General features: G+C 36.2%; 2 protein-coding genes across 2 annotated transcripts; both read right to left on the bottom strand.

The window, feature by feature from the left end:
* Nucleotides 1-404: 404 nt before the first annotated feature.
* LOC133331005 (gustatory receptor 5a for trehalose-like) lies at nt 405-4,251 on the bottom strand. The gene is made up of 6 exons (XM_061539407.1): nt 4,065-4,251; nt 3,737-3,931; nt 1,383-1,654; nt 1,117-1,271; nt 678-930; nt 405-488 (listed from the first exon to the last, which is right to left on the bottom strand). Exons 1-6 carry the CDS (start codon nt 4,246-4,248, stop codon nt 405-407), a joined length of 1,143 nt encoding a protein of 380 aa, XP_061395391.1. The 5' UTR covers nt 4,249-4,251.
* A 10,517-nt stretch (nt 4,252-14,768) lies between these two features.
* On the bottom strand, nt 14,769-25,240 carry LOC133331004 (gustatory receptor for sugar taste 64f-like). The gene is made up of 8 exons (XM_061539406.1): nt 25,088-25,240; nt 24,917-24,985; nt 22,371-22,562; nt 22,042-22,236; nt 18,106-18,377; nt 17,895-18,049; nt 17,581-17,833; nt 14,769-14,906 (listed from the first exon to the last, which is right to left on the bottom strand). Exons 1-8 carry the CDS (start codon nt 25,179-25,181, stop codon nt 14,769-14,771), a joined length of 1,368 nt encoding a protein of 455 aa, XP_061395390.1. The 5' UTR covers nt 25,182-25,240.
* Nucleotides 25,241-27,060: the final 1,820 nt, after the last annotated feature.

The following is a 27,060-nucleotide window of genomic DNA, read 5'->3' as shown; positions in this document are numbered from 1 at the left end:
GACATTGTGTTACCCAGTGGACATATTCGATAACGTCAAAACAAACAAAAATGGAGCACTCTCTCTCTGACACACACACACAGCGAAAAATCTCAATAATGCGTTTTTAACACATTTCATACTTCCTTTGTGTTTCGAAGTGGACAACATCAAAAAAAAAACAATTGTAACAACGACAACAATAATAATAAACTTATTATTAATAATTTTTTCATCAATTCACATTTTTATAGAAATTGTTTTCCATAATTTCAATTAAAAAATGGATTGCAACAACATCACTCATTTGTTCGTTGGAGCAGGCGGCATGCATGCCTAATGGCTTCGCTTCAGAGCGTAGTGGTGTTTGATGTCCACGCTGGTGGTTGGTGGCAAGTTGGTTGGTTGGCAGGCGCTGTGGCTAGTTATTCATTGCCACAGTGCCATAGTTTCTGATCCTCATGATATTGTATTAAAACCAGTTCATATGTGACAATTGTTCCAGCTACCTAAAAGCGGTTAATGAATGAACAAAAAATGGAAACAAACATAAAACTGTAAAATATTGAATTCAATTTTGGTTTCATTGCAGATTTAATGGTTGTAGGTAGTGCCGATTATTAGTTAATTAATATATTATGATTATGTCATAATCGATTGGTGGTTGGACTTGGAGTAACCATAAATAGTTAACTTACCGTCAACAGCAATTTCCTGGTAATATCGAAATACCTCAATCCCGTCATAGTCACCGACATTGAATTGATTTCTATTGCAAATCGTTCTATTTCACTGTGATAGGCATCGGCTGGAACATATTTCAGTATGACCAACGGATCTTTGGAGCGATCATTTACTTCGGACAAGTACAGAGATACGGCCAAGGTACGAACCAGCAGAAACATAAAGGAAAAATAAAAATAGATGGCATGGGCAATAGATGGCATTGTGCTAAGTGGGAAAGAGAATGAGAGAGAGAGCGATGAAAGGTAGGAATAAGGTGTCAAATATAGTATTCTACAAAGTAATTTTAGAGAGAAAAAAAGTGTACTTTGTCGAAAAAAAAAATATTTTTTGAAGTCCCTATAAATACTCCCAAATCAAATAAATAAATTAATTTCATATTTTTAAACTTACTTAATACTCTTTAAGCATTGAATGCAGACAAAATATAAATTATTTGCAAACGACAACATTATAATCCCCGAGACGGCAGCATCGACCTCTTCGATTAAGTCACACACAAGCATATATTGCTTTCGGATTTCACACCAATATGATTCGGGCATTGCCTACAACAACAAACACACACTAATTAATCCCCAAGAAAATTTTATTATTTTTTGAATGCCAAATTAGAATTAATACTGTCGTTGGGTTATATTTTCATCCGATCTTCTTACCTTGCCTTTATACTGTTCCATTTGCCGCTGGATTCTCTTAAACATCGATGACAGGCCAATGCCAATAATTAACACAAACACATCCATATATGTCCAGCCAAATGTCAAGAGAATATTTTCAATTTTACCCAACCATGCCAGCCAGGGTGAATAGTCGAAAATCAGAAATATCTGATCGACAGTATTAAGAAAATACGATTCGATGGGGTCATTGGTCGAGGGACAATAGTTGGCAAAATGTATGGCCGAAATGGTGCTAAGTAAGTGTTCGGCTGGACAGAAAAAAAGGAAAGTGAGTTTTTAGAAAAACATCCAAAAACAAAAGAACTCATTTAAACCAGTAAGGAAAGTAGTAAAGTCGGACTGGGCCGACTATATGTTGCCCTTCACCACTCTATTCGGTACATCACACTGTTAAAAATTCAATCTCAATCAGACACTCGTTTGAAATACATATTGAAGCTAGCTACATCTACACCAATTTCAACAAAACGCAATAATGTCATTGAAATCTCAATCGAAATGTGAATCGATTTTCCCGAAACGTACCACACAGCATTGTAGACTCAATTCAGTACGCTATGCCAAATTTCATGCAAATCGAAGGATATATAAGGACTTTGCTGCACCATTTACATAAAGTCGGACGAAAGTATATATGGGAGCTATACCGAAATCTGAACCGATTTTCCCGAAATTTACCACTCATCATTCCTGACAGAATTCAATACGTTAAACCAAATTTCGGGCAAATCTAAAGTTATATAGGTGCATCATTTACCTTAAATCGGACGAAAATATATATTGGAGCTATATCTAAATCTGAACCGATTTTCACGAAACTTAGCACACATCATTCCAGACTTAATTCAGTACGCTGCGCCAAATTTCGTGCAAATCGAAAGATATATAAGGACTTTGGTACACCATTTACATTAAATCGGACGAAAATATATATGGGAGCTATATCTAAATCAGAACCGATTTTCACGAAACTTGGCACATATCATTCTTGACTCAATTCAGTACGCTGTTATAAATTTCGTGCAAATCGAAAGATATTTAGGGACTTTGGTGCACCATATACCTCAAATCGGGCGAATATATATATATGGGAGCTATATCTAAATCTGAACCGATTTTCACGAAACTTGGCAGACATCACTCTAGGCTCAATTCAGTACGCTATGTCAAATTTCGTACAAATCGAACGATATTTAGGGACTTTGGTGCACCATTTACATAAAATCGGTCGAAAATATATATGGGATCTATATCTCAATCTGAACCGATTTTCATGAAACTTGGCAGCCATCATTGTAGGCTCAATTCAGTACCCTATGTCAAATTTCGTGCAAATCGAAAGATATATAGGGACTTTGGTGCACCATTTACCTAAAATCGGACGAAAATATATATGGAAGCTATATCTAAATCTGGGCCGATTTTCAAGAAACTTAACACACATCATTCTAGACCCAATTCAGTACGCTGTGCCAAATTTCGTGCAAATCGAATGATATATAAGGACTTTGGTACACCATTTACATTAAATCGGACGAAAATATGTATGGGAGCTATATCTAAATCTGAACCGATTATCACGAAACTTGGCACACATTACTCTAGGCAATTCAGTACGCTATGATAAAATTTCGTGCAAATCGAAAGATATATAGGGACTTTGATCCACCATTTACCTTAAATCGGACGAATATATATATATATGTGAGCTATATCTAAATGTGGACCGATGTTCATGAAACTTGGCAGCCATTATTGTAGGCTCAATTCAGTACGTTATGCCAAATTTCGTGCAAAACGAAAAATATTTAGGGACTTCGACGTACCATTAACCTTAAATCGGGCGAAAATATATATGTGAGCTATATCTAAATCTGAACCGATTTCCTCCAATTTCAATAGGGTTCGTCCTTGGGCCAAACAAATGAGCTATGCCAAATTTCATCCGATTTGGATTATAAATGCGACGTGTACTTTGTTTACAATTTAACACCAACAGACGGACGGACATGGATAAATCTATGCATACTCTCAAAAGGAACTATGGGTCTATCTCGTTTCCGTTTGATTGTTATATAACACCCTGTACCACAGTTTGTCCTTTAAAAAATCTACGCCTAATGACCCTTAAAAAATAATTTTAAAAAATACTGGCCTTTTAAAAAATCCACGTCTATACTGGGCCTTGAAAAATTCATTTAAAAAAATACACCGCTGTACTTTAAAAAAATTAATTTTAAAAAATCCACGCCTGTACTGGCCCTTAAAAAATAATTTAAAAAATCCACTTTTCATTTGTTAATGTAAATATAAATTTAATAAAATCTTACTCAACGACAATGTGATCAGAACAAATGTCACCGTCTTAATTCGCCTAGCCAATTCGCCACGTTCCTGCCAGCTCTGATGTGCGGGTAATTGTCTTTCCACTTGTTGCCAACGTCTCATCAACTTTGGCCATTTCGAGGCCAATCGTAGAAAACCAATGGAAGCCATGAATATGGTGCTGTGGAAAACCAATGGTTCTGTAAATCAAAAACAAAAAAGGAAAAGAAAATGAAAAAACAAAAGGACCACAACAAAAAACCGAATTGAAATCTCCATCAATTCTATCCAACTGCTGTCTGCTGCAGTTGGGCGACTTGTTGGGCCACTCACCAATGTTTCGCACATCCAACTCAGCACGTCTGACCATATTCAATGTTAGCAGGCTATCGGCAATGGTTAGGGCCATATAGACCAGACAATAGCTGGTGCGAAAGCTAAGCCAACGAAATGACAAGCCCTTGACTGTTTTACTGAGAACACCACGTACCGGCATCAGGCAAAAACACTGGGCCATAACAAGAACTGTGCGATTGTTGTGGTGGGTTATTTGAAAAAAAGGGAGGGAATGGAAAATAGGCAATAGAATATAACAGATGATAAAGTATACAAAAAGATGCATAGAGACGTTAAATTCTATTTCACTTGAAATTTATTATTATTTTTATTTTCAAATCCACGCATGTCGTAGTCTTTAAAAGAAAGTAATTTAAAATCAGACAACGAAGCAGTATAATCGGACGGGGCCGACCATACGATGCCCTACACTACTACTACAGAACTCTATCTTTCTGCAGATTTTTATTCCGATTAGGGTCAATATTTCGTGATAACATTAACATATTTCACGAATATTACCAATATTCAGTACGGCCCTTCTAATTACTTGTCCATATTCCCTTCACCGTGGGTTGTATTGTGATGATAGGCTTATAATTTTAACCAATGATTGAATCGAAAAAAATTAGTTCTCGGTCCTCTTCATCCCAAACTTATTATCTGATCATCACCAAAAATTATAGGCGTTGTCCTGGAACCTCATGGAACATTTCAAAGCGAGCCGCGCTATATTTCCGCCCTGTAGTGTGGTAGTGGGTTAATAAATAATATCTGAATACGTAATCACCTGCAAATATTTACGTGTAACTCCCACATCCATACGACAATATAATTGGTATCAATTTATAGGCCAACCGCTCCTCTTGGATATACTATCAATTTATCGGCTCTAAGTCCTTCAGGAGTAAATATATTCGCTATAGAATACAAATTTTGTAATTTTTCACATAAAAGTCAGGGTCCATTTGACCCGCCAAATATTGACCGATCTTTATCAAAACAGGTATCCTTACTCTTTGGCCAAATCCCCTTCTCCATGTAAAAAATCACAAATACTTGTCAGACACACCTAAATACACATGTAAATATGTCGAATAACGCCCACTTACGACACTGGTTAAACATGTTCTTAATTATTCCAACATTATGTAAATTACTTGGACTTCGACATCCTTAAATGCCACAAGCCGGATGGCTGGTTGGCAGACTGAATAGCTGACTGGCTGTCATTTACAACAACACCTAACGAGTGCGCTGGCTGATACAATTTCCTAATTAGTCGGCGACGACGATAACAATGTAATCATGTTAGCAAATTCATATTGAATTTTTTTCAGGCAAAGATTTAATTTAATATGCCATCAAGGATATGTGTGTGTGTACACACACACCGACGCACATATATGTGTGTGTAATGAAAATGTACATATTTACTAATTCAATGTCAATGATAAATTTTAACATATATTTGATAACTGTGATTAAATTCGTATACCAATTTTAAAGATTAACAAACATTTGTTCTGATGAACAAAATGATGCCCGTTTACCTACCCGGCCCAATTGCTTCGTGGAAACTACCATTGTGTAGTAAATCCGCTTTAGTTGCATAACGGATACCATCTAAAATAGAAATGAAAAAAATTATTTAAAAATGTGGATACCTAACCCTTACTAAATTAACACTTACGATGCACTTTTCTGAAATCCTGGCTATCTAAATATTTGCGAATAACTTGCTTGGGATCAGGGTTTGATCTGTAAATGAAAAGAAAAAAATTTACATCTTCACGAATTTGTAGTGATTGTTATATCCTACACAACTATGTTGTCAGGGTATTATAGCTTTGTACAGCCCCAAGAGTTTGTAACGCTTTGTACTGGTCCTAGACCCACCTTTAAGTATACCGATCGTCATATCTCGTGTAGCTGAGTCGATCTAGACATGTGTGTCCGTCCGTCCGTCCGTCTGTCCATTATAATTTGTAAACACGATACAGGCCACAGTTATGGACAAATCTTCACGAAATTTTGCATGTAGGATGGGTTCTGCCCAATGAAGACCCCCATTGTAAAGATCGCTTAATATTTAGGGGATGAAAAGGGCTAAAAACTGAATTTTTGTCTGATTTTCTGGTCGCTTTAGATGCCGCAATTATGGCCCAAAGATCGCGAATTTTTACATGGAGAGGGGGATCGGTCCAAAGAATAAGCATGCCTGTTTTGATAAAGATCGGCCAATATTTAACGGGTCAAATGGACCCTAACTTTTGTGTGAAAAATGACAATGTATTGTATGGCGTATATATTTACTTCTATTACTTACTTTACTTCTATATATATATATACTTCTGAAGAACATAGAGCCGAGAAGTTGATATTATATCCAAGAGGAGTGGTTGAACTTTAAATTGATATCAATTATATTGTGGTATGTACTGGGAGTGGGAGTTACACGTAAATATTTACAGGTGCTTATGTATACAGATATTATTTAGTAACCCATTAACACACGTGAGGGCGGAAATATGAAATTTTCCACGAGGATCCAGAACAACGCCTATAATTTTCGGTGATGATCAGATAATAATATTGGGATGAGGTGGACCGAAAACTTAATTTTTTGTGTTTTTTCAAATCGATATATAGGCCACAAATGAAAGCCTAACATCATAACACAACCCACGGTGAATGAAATCTTGAATATTGGAAGGACTGTACTGGATTTGTTGACTTCTAGTCGGTCAAGAGGGTGCAAATATCGCGAAATATTGCCCAAGCTCAGAATATAGAACCACAGAAAGCTAAAATGTTGTGGAAGTTGTGTAGAGTATCATATGGTCGGTCGCGTCCGACTATACTGCTCCGCTCACTGCTTTATTTTTTATTTTTTTTTTTTCATTAATCATTTTTATACCCTTCACCACACCGTGGTACAGGTTATTATGTCTTTGTGCATATGTTTGTAACAGGCAAAAGAAAACGAGGTAGACACATGGTTCCTTTTGAGAATATGCATAGAATCACTTTCTGAGTCGATTTATGCATGTCCGTCCGTCTGTCCGTCTGTTCGTGTTAAATTGTAAACAAAGTACAGGTCGCTTTTATCATCCGATTTGGTTGAAACTTGGCACAGCCTATTCATTTGGCCCAATGACGAACCCTATTGAAATTGGGAAAAATCGGTTCAGATTTAGATATAACTCCCATATATACGATCGACCGATTTTATGTAAATGGTTCACCAAAGTCCCTATATATGGTTGGTATAACACACTAAATTAAGTCTAAAATAATGTGTGTTAAGTTTCGTGGAAATCGGTTCAGATTTAGATATAGCTCCGATATATATTTTCGTCCGATTTATGGTAAATGGTGCGCCAAGGTCCCTAAATATCTTTCGATTTGCACGGAATTTGGCATAGCGCTATGAAATAAGGCTAGAATAATGATATATATTTTTGTCCGATTTAATGTAACTGGTGTACCAAAGTCCCAATATATCTTTAGATGTGCACGAAATTTGGCACAGCGTACTAAATTAAGTCTAGAATGATGTGAGTTAAGTTTCGATTTAGATATTGATCCGATATATAATTTCGTCCGATTTAAGGTAAATGATGCGGAAAAGTCCTTTATATCTTCCGATATACGAAATTTCGCATAGCGTACGGAATTAGGCCTAGAATGATGTGTGTTAACTTTCGTGAAAATCGGTTTAGGTTTAGATATAGCTCCCATATGTGTTTTCGTCCGACTTATGGTAAATGGTGCGCCTATGTCCCTAAATATCTTTCGATTTCAACGAAATTGGGCATAGCGCACTGAATTAAGTCTAGAATGATGTGTGTTAAGTTTCGTGAATATCGGTTTAGATTTAGATATTGATCCGATATATAATTTCGTCCGATTTAAGGTAAATGATGCACAAAAGTCCCTATATATCTTCCGATATACGAAATTTGGCATAGCGTACGGAATTAGGCCTAGAATAATGACTGTTAAGTTTCGTGGAAATCGGTTCAGATTTAGATATAGCTCCGATATATATTTTCGTCCGATTTATTGTAAATGGTACGCCAAAATCCCTTAATATTTTCGATGTGTACGATATTTGGTATCGCGTACTTAATTAAGTCTAGAATGATGTGTGCTAAGTTTCTTGGAAATCGGTTCAGATTTAGATATAACTCCCATATATATTTTCGTCCGATTTAATGTAAACGGTGTCCCTACATATCTCTCGATTTTTACGAGATTTGGTAAAGCGCACCCCCAATTTTCGGTATTTTGGGGTTCTTGAGCGCGTTCTTCAACCGAATACACTGCAATTTGATACATTAGATTCTTATTGGGTACTGAATGTCTCCACAGAAAATTATAAATATAGGTCCACTTTTTTTGGTAGCCCCCCATATAACGGTACATCCTAATTTTCAATATTTTGGGATTTTTAGTATTTTGAGTTCTTCATAGGTTCCAAATCTCTCCACAAAAAATTATGAATATAAGTCCATTTTTTCGGGTAGCCCCCATATAAGGGTAACCCCAACATTCGATATTTTGGGGTTCTTGAGCGCATTTTTCAACCGAATTCGCTGCAATTTGGTATTTTATAGTCATATATGGTAACAAATCTTCCTACCAAAAATTAATAATATTCGCCCCTTTTTGGCGTAGTCCCCATATAACCCCCTCCTTTATATTAAAATAGTTATCTGATTTGTTCCGCGTTTTGGGTTTGGTTCTGAGACTCTGTTTTAATCATTTCACATGCGGAGGATATCGAGATAAGAAACTAGAACGTAAGGTTCGGTAATGAACTATATATGAAGTACAGCCCACAGCTTACATCATAACACAACCCATGTTGAAGGAAATCGTGAATATTGGAAGGGCTGTACTGGATTTGTTGACCTCTAGTCGGTCAAGAGGGTGCAAATATCGCGAAATATTGCCCAAGCTCAGAATATAGTAAAATAGTTATCTGATTTGTTTCGCGTTTTGGGTTTGGTTCATAGACTCTGTTGTAATAATAATCGAGATAAGAAACTAAAACGTAAGGTTCGATAATGAACTATATATGAGGTACAGCCCAGACTTAGGCCTAGCCCCTGTATTGGACGTACCGGAAGGAGTGGACTGATATTCCCCATCTTCGAACTTGAACTAAGTTTGGAAGAAATAATAAGATAGACACAATTTGAATGAAATCCAAATTTTCTGAAACGTATTTGGTTCAAAGAAACATGGGTCTAGAACCAATATTGCGATAATTAGCCATAAGGCTGAGGGTATAAGTATCCATTAAAAATTGCTGACATTTGTATTTGGTTTACATAAGCAGTTAGTAGAAAGGTCACTTTTTGTTCCGTATATTTTCATTTCAAGTGCCTGTCAGTATATCTATGGTGGTATTTAAAGTTCGACCCGGCCGAATTTAACGCTTTTTCACTTGTTTAAAATTGATTTTTTTAATATTATTTTTTTCAATTTTTATTTTTTTTTTATTTTTTTCCATTGGATCCATATGAAATGTTATTTTTTAAATACAATTTTTTTCCTTCCCCCATAATCCCCATATCAACATCTGCCACCACCCCATTTCGATGTACATCATTTTTAATTTCCAATAATGTGCATTAATTAAAAAACTTTGTCAACCAAAAAAAAAAAAAAAAAAACAACAACTAAAAATACAACATGAAAGCAAACAAGGAAATTGACAAAAAATATTAAAAATAAAAATACAAACAACAACTATAACAACAAACAGTAGTTCAACAGCCAGCCAGCAAGCCATGCAGCACCCACTTACCTGTTAATATGACGGATACCGATTTTCACATTACGCCTGGCAACGAAGCGTGAAAGTTTGCTAAAACCTTTTAACTTTTTAATGAAACCCAAATTATGACATGACTTGGCGGATGACATTGGCGTCGTCATCGTCGTCGTTCTCCTCGTCGTCTCCATCGTCATTCTCGTGTTTATTTAACGATTATGGCTTTTAATAATTAAAGGACACAATTTCCAAAAACAATTTTTGGGTGACAAAATAACGAAAAATTCAAATGACTAGAGATTGGGGTTAGAGGGTTCGGATGTGGGTGGTATAATGTGTTTGTGTTTACGGTTCGTAAAAGCGTCGGCAATGTCTTTACGGAAACGGAAGTGTTTTATGACTGTTTAATGTCAACCGATTTTTAGTCGCTGGCAGATTTATTGAAACACAATTTCACCTGTGCGGTGGCCTTAACACACACACAAAACAACATATTTAACAATTTAGATATATATATTTTTTGTTTTTGCCAATAAAAATAAAAACAACAACCCTGAAACACATTAACACTCATAAGTCCTGCTAGGCCATTTTTTTCTGATATTATTTTGTTGTTGTTGGTTTTTTTTTTCTTGCCCAACTAAACGGCAGTAACGTGAAAAATTTTAATGGTTCTTCTTAGTATTTTTATTGGCCGTTTTTTTAGCCCGTGTTTTTTTTTATTTTTACTAGTCTTCAACATTTATAAGCCAGCTGAGTTTTATGCGTGTCTACTTGGTTGGTGCTCTTTTTTTCGCCAACATGTCTCTCCCTAATATGACCAAATTAAAGTGACACCAAAGAAATCTCAAAAAGCTGAAAAACACAAAACTGTCATCAACATTATAATGCTCACGTGCACGAATCACTTAAAGTCTTTTAGTTCACTTTTTTGCTATATATTTTTTTTTAGTCCTGTTTTAACCAGATTTATGTTTTTGGTTGGCTGGCTGGCAGGTTCGTTCGTTAGTTCGTTAGCGTCCTTGTTGACGTTTATTGTAGCCTTGAACCTGGCACAAAATCAGAAGTGTTGACGTTGCACGCCGGTATTAGTGTTTTTTTGCCAAATAAAACACCGAACCGAACTAAACTGAGTTTATTTATTTTCGTGACGAAAATATATTTTTTGCTCATTTTCACTTAATGGCTGGTTATTATGGGCATTCTGGCGAACCCAGCAAAAAACGCAAGAAGAGAAACATTTAAAGAGTTACATGTATTTTAACCAAGATTGGGATATTTATTAAAACCAGTAGTAAATCGGACGGGGCCGACTATATGATCATTTTCACTTAATGGCTGGTTATTATGGGCATTCTGGCGAACCCAGCAAACAATATAAGAAGAGAAACATTTAAAAGATTCATATGTATTATAACCAAGATTGGGACATTTATTAAAACCAGTAGTAAAGTCGGACGGGGCCGACTATATGATACCCTTCAGCACTTAGGGTATATTCAACAGATGAATCCTAACAGACGTCGCATGTTTGAAATTGGATCCATAAACAGGTCATTCCGAAACATATACTAAATTTTTAATTTGTTCAGATATGGAGTTGCTTCTTACAATGGGACAAAATGATGAAAATCAATAAACGAAAATATATATGGGAGCTATATCTAAATCTGAACCGATTTCCACGAAATCATTCTAGACTTAATTTAGTCCGTTGTGCCAAATTTCATGTAAATCCAAAGATATTTGGGGACTTTGGCGCACCATTTACCTTAAACCGGACGAAAATATATATTGGAGCTATATGTAAATCTGAACCGATTTTCACGAAACTCAACATACATCATTCTAGACCTATTTCAGTACGCTGTGCCAAATTTCGTGCAAATCGAAAGATATTTAGGGACTTTGGTGCACCATTTACCTCAAATCGGTCGAAACCATATATGGGAGCTATATCTAAATCTGAACCGATTTTTTCCAATTTCAATAGGGTTCGTCCTTCGGCCAAATAAATGAGCTGTGCCAAATTTCATCCAAATCAGATGATAAATGCGACCTTTACTTTCTTTACAATTTAACATCAACAGACATGCATAAATCGACTCAGAAAGTGATTCTCAAAAGGAACCATGGGTCTATCCTGTTTCCTTTTGCCTGTTACAAACATATGCACAAAGCCATAATACCCTGTACCACAGTGTGGTGAAAAAGTGAAAAAGCTAAGTAAGAATACTGGAGTAGGACATAAAATACAAAATTACAGGTACTTCGAGAGAAAAATAGGGCTATATAAAGCTGCCGATCCATGGTTTTTTAAAGGGCTGGGTAAAAACGTTGACCTACATCAAACCCCTATGAACCAAATTACTACAATTTAGCGGTTATACACTACAAGAGTGGACCGTCCGTCCGTCCGTATGTTGATGTTAAATTGTAAACAAAGTACAGGTCGCATTTGTAATCCGATGGTACACCTCATTTCAGATCGGTTCAGATTTAGATATAGCTCCTATATATACATATATTCGTCCGATTTTATGTAGATGGAGCACCAAGGCCCCTATATATCCTTCGATTTACACGAAATTTGACATAGCGTATTGAATTAAGTCTAGAATGATGTGTGCTGAGTTTCGCGAATTCGGTTCAGATTTAGACTTAGCTCCCATATACATTTTCGTCCGATTTAATGTAAAATCGTTAAATTGTGCTCTAAAGACCCAAAGTTTGGCCGATTGGCACATAATTTCGTACACTGTACTGATATATATAACATAAGACGTGTCAAGTTAGGTTATGTCGGTTCAGATTAAGGTGTAGTTCCCATATATAGTTCCGTGCGAGTTTAAGAAAATGGTGCACCAAGACCTAAAATATGACCATAGGCACAAAACGTGCTCATGTTAGTTTCGCTGAAATTGGTTCAGAATATATATATATATATATATAAACCAGTGAGCGGAGCAGTATAGTCGGACGGGGCCGACCATACGATAACCTACACAACTTCCATGAAAATCTAACTTTCTGTAGCTCTATATTCTGAGATTGGGCAATATTTCGCGATATTTGCACACTTTTGACTGGCTAGAGGTCAGCAAATGTTACTAATTATCAGCACAGCCCCTCTAATTACTTGTCCAGATTCCCTTCACCGTGGGTTGTGTTGTGATGTTCGGCTTTCGACTCGACAAGTACAAATAATTATGTTTTTGGTTCACTTCATCCGAAAAATTATTATCTGATCATCACCTAACATTTTAGGCGTTGTCCTTGACCATAACTGGAACCTCATGGAACATTTCAAAGCGATCAGCGCTATATTTCCGCCCTCCAGTGTGGTAATAGCTTACTAAATAATATATGGATACGTAAGCACCTGTAAATATTTAAGTGTAACTCCCGCATCCGAGTACCTACGACAACATAATTGGTATCAATTTAAAGGTCAACCACTCCTCTTGGATATACTATCAACATTTTTGGTCTATGTCCTTCAGAAGTAAATATATACGGTATAGACTACAAATTTTGCCATTTTTCACACAAAAGTCAGGGTCTATTTGACCCGCTAAATATGGCATGCTTATTCTTTGGTCCGATCCAGTTCTGCATGCAAAAATTCGCGGTGTTTGGGCCATAATTGCGGCCTCTGGAGCGACAAAAAAACCGACAAAAATTAAGTTTTTCGTCCATTTCATCCCCTAAATATTAACCGATCCTTTCCAAAAACAATAGGGGTCTTCATTGGCCAGAACCCATCCTACATGCAAAATTTCGTGAAGATTGGTCCATAACTGTGGTCTGAATCGTGTTTACAAATTATAATGGACAGACGGACGGACGGACACACATGTCTAGATCGATTCAGCTACTCGAGAAATGACGATCGGTATACTTAAAGGTGGGTCTAGGACCAATATTTCGCGGCGTTACAAACTTTTGGGGCAGCACAAAGCTATAATACCCTGACAACATAGTTGTGTAGGGTATAAAAATGGTAAAGGTTTCAGAATGACGGTTAAGGGTTGTCTTTTGTCCAATATAAGGGTTCCTTCCAATTTTCAGTATTTTGGAGTTTTCAATCGTATTTTTCCTTCTTAATGGGTTCCAAATCTCTCCACAAAAAATTATAAATATTAGTCCAATTTTTCTGGTAGCTCCAATATTGTAACGCCGCGAAATATTGGCCCTAGACCCAACTTTATGTATACCGATCGTCATATATCGACTAGTTGATTCGATCTAGACATTTGTGTCCGTCCGTCTGTGCATTATAATTTGTAAACACGATACAGGCCACAGTTCTGGTCGCTACATAGGTCGCAATTATGGCCCAAACATCACGGAATTTTACATAGAGAACGGGATCGGGCTAATGAATAATCATGCCTGTTTTGATAAAGATTGGCCAATATTTATCGGGTCAAATGGACATTGACTTTTGTGTGCAAAATTACAAAATTTGTATTCTATGGCGCATATAGTGAAGGGAATATGGACAAGTAGTTAGAAGGGCTGTACTGAATATTGATAATATTCTAATATATGCAGTATAAGGAAGTGCGTGCAAATACAACGGTATGTTTCCTATATTTTCGATGCTAGTATCTGTTAGTGGAGGGTATCCAAACCTACTATAGGCGAGGATTTTTTTAAAAATATATTTTTTCAAGTAGCTACTATAGGCCTGAATTTTTAAAAAATATGTTTTCAAGTAGTCGTGCATTTAATATCATCTATATGGAACATGAGGATATTTTCCTTTGATTTTGTTGTCCATATAGGTTAACTGGGTAATATTAATACCAAACACACATTACGAGTAATGAAGTGACAAATACAAGAATATAAAATGAAGAAAAAATCATATACGGTTTATTTATGCGGTCAGTTGAGCGACAGAATGTTTAATTCTGTTTGGTGTTTAATGACTTATAAAGAACAGATAATATATATGATATATATATATATATATAATATTTAAGATTGGTTCGTTCGTAAAATTGTATTAACACCAATTCATAGGTGACAATTGTACCGGCCACCTGAAAGAGACGAGATAAAGAACGGAGCAAAAAGGAAATAAGGAATAAGAATTTTCTTTCCTTTCTTATCTCAGCCATATAAAATAAAAATAAGACGAATAAGACGATGGAAAAATAAAATTGTACTTTAATGAAAACAAATGGAGATGTATATTGTGTAATACTTAGATGGGGATATTTGATGGAAAACGGACTGAAAAAAAATAGAAATTGGTATATATTAGGTCACATTAAACTTCCACATAAACTTGTTTATAATTGTCCTCTATTTTTGTGATTATTCGGCATAAGAAGTATATTTTCAGTTGATTACAAGGGGATCTCCCCTAACTTTTTTACCACATTCAATGACATCTATTCCAAGTTTAATTTTTTTCTTATTAAAGAAGACAATTATTCTATCTATGTTAGCATTGTTTACTTCGAATAAAGTAATCAGCCAAGCGTAAAAATAAAAACGTATCCCATTTTTGTTTGTCCCACAGGCATTTCCACAAAATCCAGCGTACTTTTGCAAACCTAACGAAATTTTTGAACAGTTGTTAGCTGGCATCTCTCACACCTTTTCTCAGTTAGCTAACAATTAATCAAGGATTCTATTGTTCAAGTAAATCAAAGAACCCCCAAAATGCTTTGCTCTACTTCTATTCCCCCATTCTTCGATGCATTCCTTTAATTCGACTAGACCACTCTATGATGGCAAACAATAGCTATCAATGTTAAGTACTATATGGCCTGATTGGGTGGCTGGCTGGCTGGCTGATTGTCCTGTAATCCGAAAATACTTCTTAGTAAATAAATTCGACTCAATAAAAACAGCATTGGAATTTCAATAATACAGTGTAACTGCTATTCAGAATTCCTGAGCACAATTGGTCAGCAGTTTGTCAGGGAAAATACAGTGGTCGGCAAAATTTGTTAAGGCTTTTGTTAATGGTTGGATGGAATGGATTTTATAAAAATATTTTTTGAAGTAGCCATATTTATATAAAAATATTTGTCAGCCTCTCAAAACAGGCGTGGATTTTATCAAAATATATAGGCGTAAAGTATCAACATATGCTAAAAAAATAAGCATCTACTAAAGGTGTGGTTTTATCATATTCTTTTTCAAGCATCTACCAAAGGCGTGATTTTTTATACCCTTCGCCACACTGTGGTACAGGGTATTATGTCTTTGTGCATATGTTTGTAACAGGCGAAAGGAAACGAGATAGACACATGGTTCCTTTTGAAAATATGCATAGAATCACTTTTTAAGCCGATTTATGCATGTCCGCCTGTCCGTCCGTCCATGTATTTTTGTTAACCAAGTACTGGTCGCATTTGTGATCCGATTTGGATGAAATTTGGCACAGTTCACTTATTTAGATATAGCTCCCATATATATTTTCGTCCGATTTTATGTAAATGGTGTACCAAAGTCCCTATATATCCTTCGATTTGGACGAAATTTGGCATAGCAATCTGAATTAAGCATATAACGACGTGTGCTAAATTTCGTGAAAATCGGTTCAGATTTAGATATAGCTCCCATATATATTTTTGTCCGATTTTAGGTATATAGTGCACCAAAGTCCCTATATATCCTTCGATTTGCACAAAAATTGACACAGCATTCTGAATTAAGTCTAGAAAGATGTGTGTTAAATTTCTTAAAAATCGGTTCCGATTTAGATATAGCTCCCATATATATATTTTCGTCCGATTTTAGGTAAATAGTGTACCAAAGTCCCTATATATCCTCAGATTTGCACGAAATTTCGCATAGCGTTCTGAATTAACCCTAGGACGATATGTGTTAAATTTCGTGATAATCGGTTCAGATTTAGATATAGCTCCTATATATATTTTCGTCCGATTTTAGGTAAATAGTGTACCACAGTCCCTATATATCCTCAGATTTGCACGAAATTTGGCATAGCATTCTGAATTAAGCATATTACGACGTGTGTTAAATTTCGTGAAAATCGGTTCAGATTTAGATATAGCTCCCATATATATTTTCGTCCGATTTTAGGTAAATAATGCACCAAAATCCCTATATATCACTCGATTTGCACGAAATTTGGCACAGCGTAATGAATTTGGTCTTGAATGATGTGTGTTATGTTTCCTGAAAATCAGTTCAGATTTGAAATAGCTCCCATATATATTTTCGTCCGATTTAATGTAAATGGTGCACCAAAGTCCCCATATATATTTCGATTTGCACGAAATTTGGCACAGCGTAATGTATTAGGTCTAGAATGATGTGTGTTAAGTTTCATGAAATCGGTTCAGATTTAGATATAGCTTCTATATCTGACGATATTAAACAATTTGTATCGGTTGCAGAATGACATGTTTATGAATCCAATTTCATTTTACTGGTCCTTTAAAAATGCGACGTCTGTTAGTATTCAACTGCTGAATCCAAAGTGGAAAGGTATCATACAGTCGGACTTTACTACTTTCCTTACTGTTTTTTTTTTACAAATATTTTTTCAATCATCTACCGATCTTGAAATGCCGATCACTGTTGTAGCCAATAATAATAAGTAGGCTGCAAAAGTATGCAATATAACAAAAAAAAATGACAAAGTGAATACTGTGTGATGATGATAAAGACAATGTGAAAGAATGTCCCTGCCGGCTGACCACAATCTCCGGCACATCATCATCATCAACTTACACTCAGAACCAATTTTCTTGTCAAATGAAAGAATTTCATGCCACTCAATGCCACCAAATCACTGCTAATTTCAGCTGCAAATCTTTTGACTTCCAGACACCAAGATTCCTTGGGTACCGAACGCAGCACCCGCAATGGTTTACGTGATTCATCGTAAATAGCTGCCGCATAAAGGGACACAGCCAGCGAGCGTAAGAATAAAAATATCAAAGAGAAATAGAAATATACCACGCTAACGGCCGAGGGCATATTGCTAAAATATATTTAAAAAAATTTAAAAAAATGGGAATTACTTTTCCACCCGTCCGACTCACTTCGAACTCTTCAGCAATTGCACACAAATAAAATATAAATTATTTGAAAAGGACACCATGGTAATCATCGATATGGCATTATCCACTTTTTCGCAAAGGATGCACACGTTACGATATTGAACACGACGCTCAGCCCAAAACACAGCCGGCATTTGCTGGAAGGGAAACCGAATATTTCATTGCTTGAAAGAAAAAATATTAAAAAAAATACCTTATTCTTGAATTTTTCCAAATTTTCATTGACCCGTTTAAACATATGGGTCAGACCGATACTCATTATCATCACAAATATATCCATGTAGTTCCATATAAATGTTGACATCACATTCAACAGCTTGCCATACCAACCCAGCCAATAGGAATAGGGGAAAATATAGAACAAATGATCGCTGGCAATGAGTAGGAAATTTTTTACCGGGTCACTGGTGGCTCCACAACGCGCCGCATAATAAATGGCCTGGGTTACACTTAGCAAATGTTCGGCTACAAAATTTAGATATTCGAAAAATTATAGATTTTTTAAAAGTGTCCCACAGGCTTGGATCTCATAAAAATATTGTTCAAAGAGCCACTGTAGGCTTGAATGTTTATATCCTTCAACACACTGCGGATGAAATTTGGCACAAGTCACATATTTGGCCCAAGGACGAACCCTATTGAAATTCAAGAAAATCGGTTCAGACTTAAATATAGATCCCATATGTTTTCGTCCGATTTAAGGTAAATGGGGCACCAACGACCCTATATATCTTTCGATTTGCGCGAAATTTGGCGTAGTATACTGAATTAGGTCCAGAATCATGTGTGCCAAGTTTCGAGAAAATCGGTTCAGATTTAGATATAGCTCCCATATATAGTTTCGTCCGATTTAAGGTAAATGGTTCACCAAAGTACCTGTATATCTTTCGATTTGCACGAAATTTGGTGTAGTGTACTGAATTGAGTCTAGAATGGTGTGTGCCAAGTTTCGAGAAAATCGGTTGAGATTTATATATAGCTCCCATATACATTTTCGTCCGATTTAAGGTAAATGGGGCACCAAAGTCCATATATATCTTTCGATTTGTACGAAATTTGGCGCAGGGTACTGAATTAGGTCCAGAATCTATAGACAAAGTATGGAATAGGTTGCAGAACGGCTTGTGTTGGAATTGATGTAAGTCGGTTTACTTATAGATAAAGATCGCATATTTAAGTTCGTTCAATTTCATGTCAATGTTCCTTTAAAAAGGCGACGTCTGTTAGGATACATATGTCACACATACATAAAGGGCAAGTCTGTGGAATCTGCACTGCACGAAGTGGTAGGCTACATTGAGAGGAACATGGAAAATTCAAATTTTACGCTGGCTGCCTTCTTAGATATAGAGGGAGCCTTTAACAACGTTAAACTTGAATCCTTAAACCACTCACTTAGGGAAGTTGGCATTCCTGATACCCTGACATATTGGATAGATAAAATGCTTAACAGCAGGATTATAAATTCAAGTGTCGGGGATGCAAAAATCAGGAAAACGGTAACTAGAGGCACACCTCAAGGAGGGTTGCTTTCGCCGTTACTATGACTACTGGTTATTAATATCATATTGAGGGAAATTGGACGGGATAGGTATCAAAGTTGTAGCTTACGCGGACGACGTGGTGACATTGATCTCCGGAAAATTTCCGTCTACGATCTCTGAGCTTATGCAAAGAGCCTTACTGACGCTGTCACGCTGGGCCAGGGCAAATGGTCTTGGTGTAAATCCAACGAAGACGGAACTGGTAATGTTTACTAGGAAGCGTAAGCTCGGCGCTTTTATTTCACCAACATTGGATAGAGTGCAACTTCACCTATCTCCCGAAGCAAAGTTCCTCGGCACAATCCTGGACTGTCAACTACGATGGAAAAGGAGCGGGCGAAGAGAGGAATGACTGCACTCTATGCATGCAAGAACTCCATTGGGAAAAGCTGGGGGCTAAAACCATCGACTATACACTGGATGTATAACACTGTGGTGAAGCCCATCTTGTCCTATGGCTCTCTTGTTTGGTGGAAGTGTCTGAGCCTCAAGTCGACATCCAGTAAATTAGACAAGGTACAAAGAGCCGCCGCGATTTTAGTTACAGGAGCCAGAAGGAGTGCGCAACAAGCATCTTTGAACGCAATGCTGTATGTCAAGCCTTTGGGCCTCAGCATTAAGTGTCAAGCTGCGCGTAGCGCCCTACGGCTGCATGAACAAAAACTCTGGCGGAACTGTACCTTAGGTCATAGTAGTGTTCTGAATGAACCAGGTATAGCTTTGGACCAACGCGTTAAACTAAGCGACTATATATCACCAATCCTTAGATTTGACGATGTAGATGTCGTTATTCCTAGTAGAGACGACTGGAAACGAAGTAACCCTCCTCTGGACGGTCTGGCTTTCTATACAGACGGATCCAAGATGGAAGAAGGTACTGGTGCAGGCGTCTACTGTGAAAGGTTAGGCCTTGAGTTAACCTACAAGCTGGATAGCAACTGTAGTGTTTTCCAAGCTGAAATCTTCGCGATCTGGAAGGCAGCGGAATTGATGAAAAGTCTGGATGCTGAGGTCGTTGAACCGGTGACTATCTTTATGGATAGTCAAGCGGCTCTTAAAGCCATCAAATCTTGTCACATCAAATCCGAAGTCGTCCTCAAGTGTAGAGCAGCTCTGGAAGAACTTAACCATAGCTATCGGTTGTGTCGGGTACCAGGACATTGGGTAATGAAAGAGCGGACAAACTAGCTAAACGAGGATCTCAATCCACCGATCTAGAAACTGATGACACAATCAAACCACCCATTTGTCTTTTTTATAGGAATTCTTTGACGAAACAGCCAGTGAACTTTGGCACAACGAACCTAGGTGCAACGTGTCAAGGTCCATTTGGCCGACTCTGTCTACCAAAAGAACGCGCTCGCTATTGAACCTGAGTAAAGCCGAAATTAGAGTGGTGACAGGAATCATCACTGGTCACTGCAACATCAGGGCTTTTAATAGTAAATGGGATCTCGATGCAATTGATTACTGTAGACTCTGTGTTGACGAGGAGGAGACGGAGACAATTGAGCATCTCCTGTGCCAGTGCCCAGCCTTGGCTTATAGGCGACACAGACTAATGGGTGCTCATTTTCTACCTAGTCTCAACCTCTTCTCAACAACCAAACCTGCTCTAATCTACAGCATAATTAGAAACATAAAGTGGTTAGGAGCATACAACCTTGGCACGTAACACTTTTTCTGTCTGACTCATAGGGCCATCGACCTTCATTCTTCACTCCTTTAATTCACTAATCTTCTCTCCCCTACAGATCTTTCTCTGGTCTCTTCACTTCGCTGTATCTCTTCTTGTGGATGATCACAACGGACCTAATCGGTCTCAGAGTGTTGCAATCACACATGTGACTGCACATCCCCAAACCTAACCTAGGATACATATGTAGAATACCCCCAGAGTGGTGAAGGGTATCATATAGTTGGCCCAGACCAGCTTTACTACTTTCCTTACTGGTTTTTTAAATATTTTTTTTTTTTTTGGAGAGCCAATGATAGGCTTGAATTTTTTAAGTATGTTCAAGAGGCTAGAGGATAGGTGTGGGTTTTTTAAAAATATCTTTCAAGGAGATAATGATAGCCAATGTATTTTTCGTTTTTTGTAAAAATATATTTTTTAGATCTTTAAAAAATGTAATTTTTCAGATTTTTAGAATATTTTGTCAGATTTCAGCGAATTTCTTTATATATTTCAAGCGTGAATTTTTAATTTTTTTGGTTTTATTTAAGTAATGACATGACTTTGTGACCATAGATAAAATGCCTTTTGGATATTGACACTCTCCTCCAAATACTTTATAGCCATTAAGGGAAAGCAATAAATCTTTTCCGAATTTTTGTCAGTTTTATTTACAAAACAAAAATCTTCAAACAAATGACATTTTAAGTTGCGACAAAAAAAAAACATTTCGTTTTTCCATTTGACAAAACTTTTGAATGCCATTCAAATGTGGGTGTTATTTTGCAAAATTGTTCATTTGTCATTCCGAGGGGTCATTATCGCTGTGTTTATCTTAAAACGCAACTCAAAATCATTTCATTACCTGCAAATTTTGCATTGAGAAAATCAAAACACCGGCCATACCTACCCAACGACAACATCATTCCGACAAAGAACACCATACGAATTTTATCAGCCATGCGGCGTTTATCCTTTTGCGAGGGGTATGGCGGTAGCTGCTGCTCCAGGTTATACCAATGGACAATTAGTTCCGGCCATTGGCGGGCCAAATGTAGAGCACACACACAAACAATTAGAATGGTAATGCGAAAAATCATTGGTTCTGCAACGAATTTTCAAATGAAATGGAGTGAAAACGAAAATAAAGTGCTTAGTTTTCAAATTTTCTTAAAACTCGTTTTTTAAGATTTTTTGAAAATGTTTAAATTTCAATTTGCAATTGTTTGTTTCACTTACCAATATTATTAAATGTTATCGGTCCATTCAGTACCTTATAGATGGCTATAAAAGTGTCCACGGTACTGCAGGTGATAAAAATCATACAGAAAATTGTCCGAATATGAGTCCAGGAGAAGGACAGATAGCGAGGATGTGACATTGTAACACCACGTACTGGCATCATGGCAAAACATTGGGCGATCAGAAGAACTGTTTAAGGAATAGACGAACAAATGATTTTTATATGACAGAAATATTCAAAAACCAGTAAGGAAAATAGTAAAGTCGGACTGGGCCGACTATATTATACCCTTCATTACTTTTGGTATATTGTACAGATGTCTCCTAACAGACTCCGCCTTTTCGAAAGAACATTGAGAAACTTGAATATGTGATCTGGAACCGATGCTAAACTTAATTTCATTCGGCAATATCTAGAGTCGTTTCAAAATATAAATGGGAGCTATATCTATATCTAAACCGATTTTCACACATCATTCTAGACGCAGTTCAGTTAAAATCTGACGCAAATATATATGAGAACTATAGCTAAATCTAAACCGAGTCTTACGAAGCCAAATTTCGCACAAATCAATTTCTATTAAATCGGACGAATATATATATATATATATATATATATATATATATATATGGGAGCTATATGTAAATCTGAATCGATTTTCACGAAACTTAGCACACATCATTCTACACTCAATTCAGTACCATATGCCAAATTTCGTGCAAATCCATTTCTATTAAATCGGACGAAAATATTTATGACAGCTATATCTAAATCTGAACCGATTTTCGCGAAATTTAACCCACATCGTTCTAGACTTAATTCAGTGCGCTATGCCAAATTTCGTGCAAATCGAAGGATATACGACGACTTCGGTGCACCTTTTTCATAAAATCGGACGAAAATATATATGGTAGCTATATCTAAATCTGAACCGATTTTCACGAAATTTAACACACATCGTTCCAGACTTAATTCACTACTCTATGTTAAATTTCGTGCCAATGAAAGGATATATAGGGAGTTTGATGCACTTTTTACCTAAAATCGGACGAAAATATATATGGGAGCTATATCTAAATCTGAACCGATTTTTACGAAACTCAACACACTTCACTCTAGACTTAATTTAGTACGCTATGACAAATTTCGGGCAAATCGAAGGATATATAGGGACTTTGGTGCACTATTAACCTAAAATCGGACGAAAGTATATATGGGAGCTATTTCTAAATCTGGACCGATTTTCACGAAACATAACTTAACACACATCATTCTGCATTTAATTCAGTACGCTATGCCAAATTTTCTGCACATCCAAAGATATATAGGGACTTTGGTTCACCATTTCTATTAAATCGGTCGAAAATATATATGGGAACTATATATTCATCTGAACCGATTTTCATGAAACTTAGCACACATCATTCTAAACGCAATTCAGTACCCTATTTCAAATTTCGTGCAAATCCAAAGATATATAGGGACTTTGGTGCACCATTTCTATAAAATCGGACTAAACTTTATTTGGGAACTATATCTAAATATGAGCCGATTTTTACGAAACTTGGCAGACATCATACCAGGTTCAATTCAGTATGCCATGCCAAATTTCGTGCAAATCGAAAGATATATAGAGATTTTGGTGCACTTTTTACCTAAAATCGGAAGAACTATATATGGAAGCTATATCTAAATCTGAATCAATTTTCACGAAATTTAACACACATAATTCTAAACTTAATTCAGTACGCTATGCCAAATTTCGTGCAAATCGAAGTATATATAGGGAGTTTGATGCACTTTTTACCTAAAATCGGACGAAAATATATATCGGACCTATATCTAAATCTGAACCGATTTTCACGAAACTTAACACACATCACTCTAGACTTTATTTAGTACGCTGTGCCAAATTTCGGGCAAATCGAAGGACGAAAATATATATGGGAGATATAACTAAATCTGAACCAATTTTTTTCTCAATTTCAATAGGGTTCGTCCTTGGGCCAAATAAATGAGCTGTGCCAAAGTTCATCCAATTCGAATCATAAATGCTACCGGTTCTATGTTTACACTTTAGCATGGACAGACAGACGGATGGACGGACATGGATAAATCGACTTTGAAAGTGATTCTATGCTGATTCTCAAAAGGAACCATGTGTCTATCTCGTTTCCTTTTGCCTATTACAAACATATGCACAAAGCCATAATACTCCGTGCCACAGTGTGGTGAAGGGTATAATAATGAAACCAAGTAATAGCTACTTGAAAAACAAAAAAATCCACGTCCAAAAAATCCACGTTGTTATAAAAATCCACACCCATATCCGACCCCTATATTTTCTGTTATATATATTTTCTGTTTCGCCTACCAAACCTCTATTTAGTCCTTGAAAAAAATATTTGTAATTAATACAAGCCTGAATTAGTCCTTGGTGAATATGTTGCGTTAAAACTCCTTTCAATCAATTTGCCTATCCCCACTTTACAATTGGCCCCTTTATTCACAAACTGACATACAAATATACAATTTTACTTACTTTTGCCCACGGCCTCATGAAAATGACCTTCATACATAAAATTATCCTTGGTGGCTTTCTGTAGAAATTCTGTAGCATAGAAGGGACACAAATTCAATTCCAATCAGCAGAAGCAACAATAACAACAACAAGAACAACTGTGGTGAAACAAAAAGACAATCATCAACTTACTTGGTGGCTTTTCCAAATAATGCTCATTGTTCGGCACCTCGGTTCTTGAGGTGAAATACTCATGATAGTGGTCTGAATCGCTAATTATTTGCATTCGTAAGCCCTGTGGCCGGGTGACAGGTAATTTCTTGCTTGCCGAAATGTCATTGTTCGTAGTAGCAGCCAAACTGAAATTTGAATACAATTTTGGGGTTTTGTGAGAAGGAGTATTCGAAAAGAATGATTTTCATTTATTTATAGATTTTTAAATGAAGGCCAATCGATTTAAATTTTTTATTTTCAATTCACATTGGCCATTGAAAGGCAGTCGTGTGTAACATGCTTTTCAGATTTCATTCATTACCATGAAATACATTATTCAATTTTTTTTCGAAAAAAAAAAAACAAATAAAAATTAGTCTCAGACAAGCTGTCAAGTATTGTGAAAAATTCTAATACCACCTACCCGCCGCCACCATTCTTCTGGGACTTGGTAAACTTTTTTGCATTTTTTCTATATTTGGATATTTTCACATTGAAATTATTTAATAATTTCATTATTGCCTCAAGGCGAAGGCGAAACTGAAATAAATTTTGCAAATATAAAACTCGAACACCTCTTGAATTGCAGTGGCCTCACATTCAACTGAACTTTTTGCCATAGATTTTGCTCACTTTTAGTCATGTTTTGTTTTGGTCAGGCCTTCGTTCGCCCATTATTAATTGTTATAATTAATTCATTGTACTCCAGTTGGCTGTCCGGGTGGCTGACTAGACCGCCTCTTTTGTTTGTTTATCTTGTTTTTTTTTCTAAATGGCACTTGACATGAATTTCAAATGGTTTGGTTCGCGTCCTTTATTGTAAAAACGATTAAATCGGCTGAAATTTTAAATGACATTTCCACAACATTTCATTGATTTGTTTTTTGCAGCAGAAAAAAATTAAATTTTATTCCTTAGAATTTCCAAGTGTCTATCTCATCAATTACATGTCAAAAGAATAATTTCAATTTTTTCTACTCCAACAAGAACATTAACGGATATTGAGATAAGATCTAGGCAGATATTATTTTCCAAAGAAATTCAACAAAAAATATATTTTAAGATTCTATTCGCAGAAAATGGATGGTTTAAAATAGATATTTTTTCAAGTAACATAATATGTAAAAAAGTATATATGTATATATGTATATATATACATATATATGTATATATATATATATATATACATTAAAAATTTTGTAATTTTTTACACAAAAGTCAGGGTTCATTTGACCCGCTAAATATAGACCGATCTTTATCAGAAGAGGCATGCTTATTCTTTGGCACGTTCCCCTTCTCCATGTAAAATTACACGAGGCCTAGAATGATGTGTGTTAAGTTTTCTGAAAATCGGTTTAGATTTAGATATAGCTCCCATATATATTTTCGTTCGATTTAATGTAAATGGTCCACCAAAGTCCCTATATATCTGTCGATTTGCACGAAATTTGGCACAGCGTAATGAATTACGCCTAGAATGATGTGTGTTATTCCTGAAAATTGGTTCAGATTTAGATATAGCTTCTATATCTGACCAAATGAAAATTTTAGTATCGGTTGCAGAATGGATCCAATTTCACCATTAATAGGCTTGAATTTTTAAAATTACCTTTCAAGGAAGTGTATTTATACCCTACACAACTATTTTGTCAGGGTATTATAGCTTTGTGCAGCCCCAAGAGTTTGTAACGCAGCGAAATATTGGTCCTAGACCCACCATTAAGTATACCGATTTTCATATCTGGACTAGCTGAGTCGATCTAGACATGTGTGTCCGTCCGTCCATTATAATTTGTAAACCCACAGGCCACAGTTTTGTACCAGGCCACAGTTATGGACCACTCTTCAGGAAATTTTGCATGTAGGATGGGTTCTGGTCAATGAAGGCCCCTATTGTCTTTGGTAAAGATCAGTTAATATTTAGGGGATGAAATGGACCAAAAATTTTATTT

Source organism: Musca vetustissima, unplaced genomic scaffold, assembly GCF_032173495.1.
Source record: "Musca vetustissima isolate MV318-11 ecotype Yass unplaced genomic scaffold, APGP_CSIRO_Mvet_v1 utg382940, whole genome shotgun sequence".
Taxonomy (NCBI): domain Eukaryota; kingdom Metazoa; phylum Arthropoda; class Insecta; order Diptera; family Muscidae; genus Musca; species Musca vetustissima.
The sequence above is the reverse complement of the archived record's forward strand: the minus strand, read 5'-3'. Positions and strand labels throughout refer to the sequence as shown.

Coding starts and splice junctions, on each gene's coding strand:
- LOC133331005 (XM_061539407.1), bottom strand. CDS start 4,248: ATGGCCCAGTGTTTTTGCCTGATGCCGGTACGTGGTGTTCTCAGTAAA. Junction 1,655..3,736: donor TCTGATCACATTGTCGTTGA/GTAAGATTTTAT, acceptor TTTTCTGTCCAG/CCGAACACTTACTTAGCACC. Junction 931..1,116: donor CAATGCTTAAAGAGTATTAA/GTAAGTTTAAAA, acceptor TTTCCCACTTAG/CACAATGCCATCTATTGCCC.
- LOC133331004 (XM_061539406.1), bottom strand. CDS start 25,181: ATGCAAATAATTAGCGATTCAGACCACTATCATGAGTATTTCACCTCA. Junction 18,050..18,105: donor TGGAAAAATTCAAGAATAAG/GTATTTTTTTTA, acceptor TTTCCCTTCCAG/CAAATGCCGGCTGTGTTTTG. Junction 14,907..17,580: donor CAAGAAAATTGGTTCTGAGT/GTAAGTTGATGA, acceptor CGTCTCTTTCAG/GTGGCCGGTACAATTGTCAC.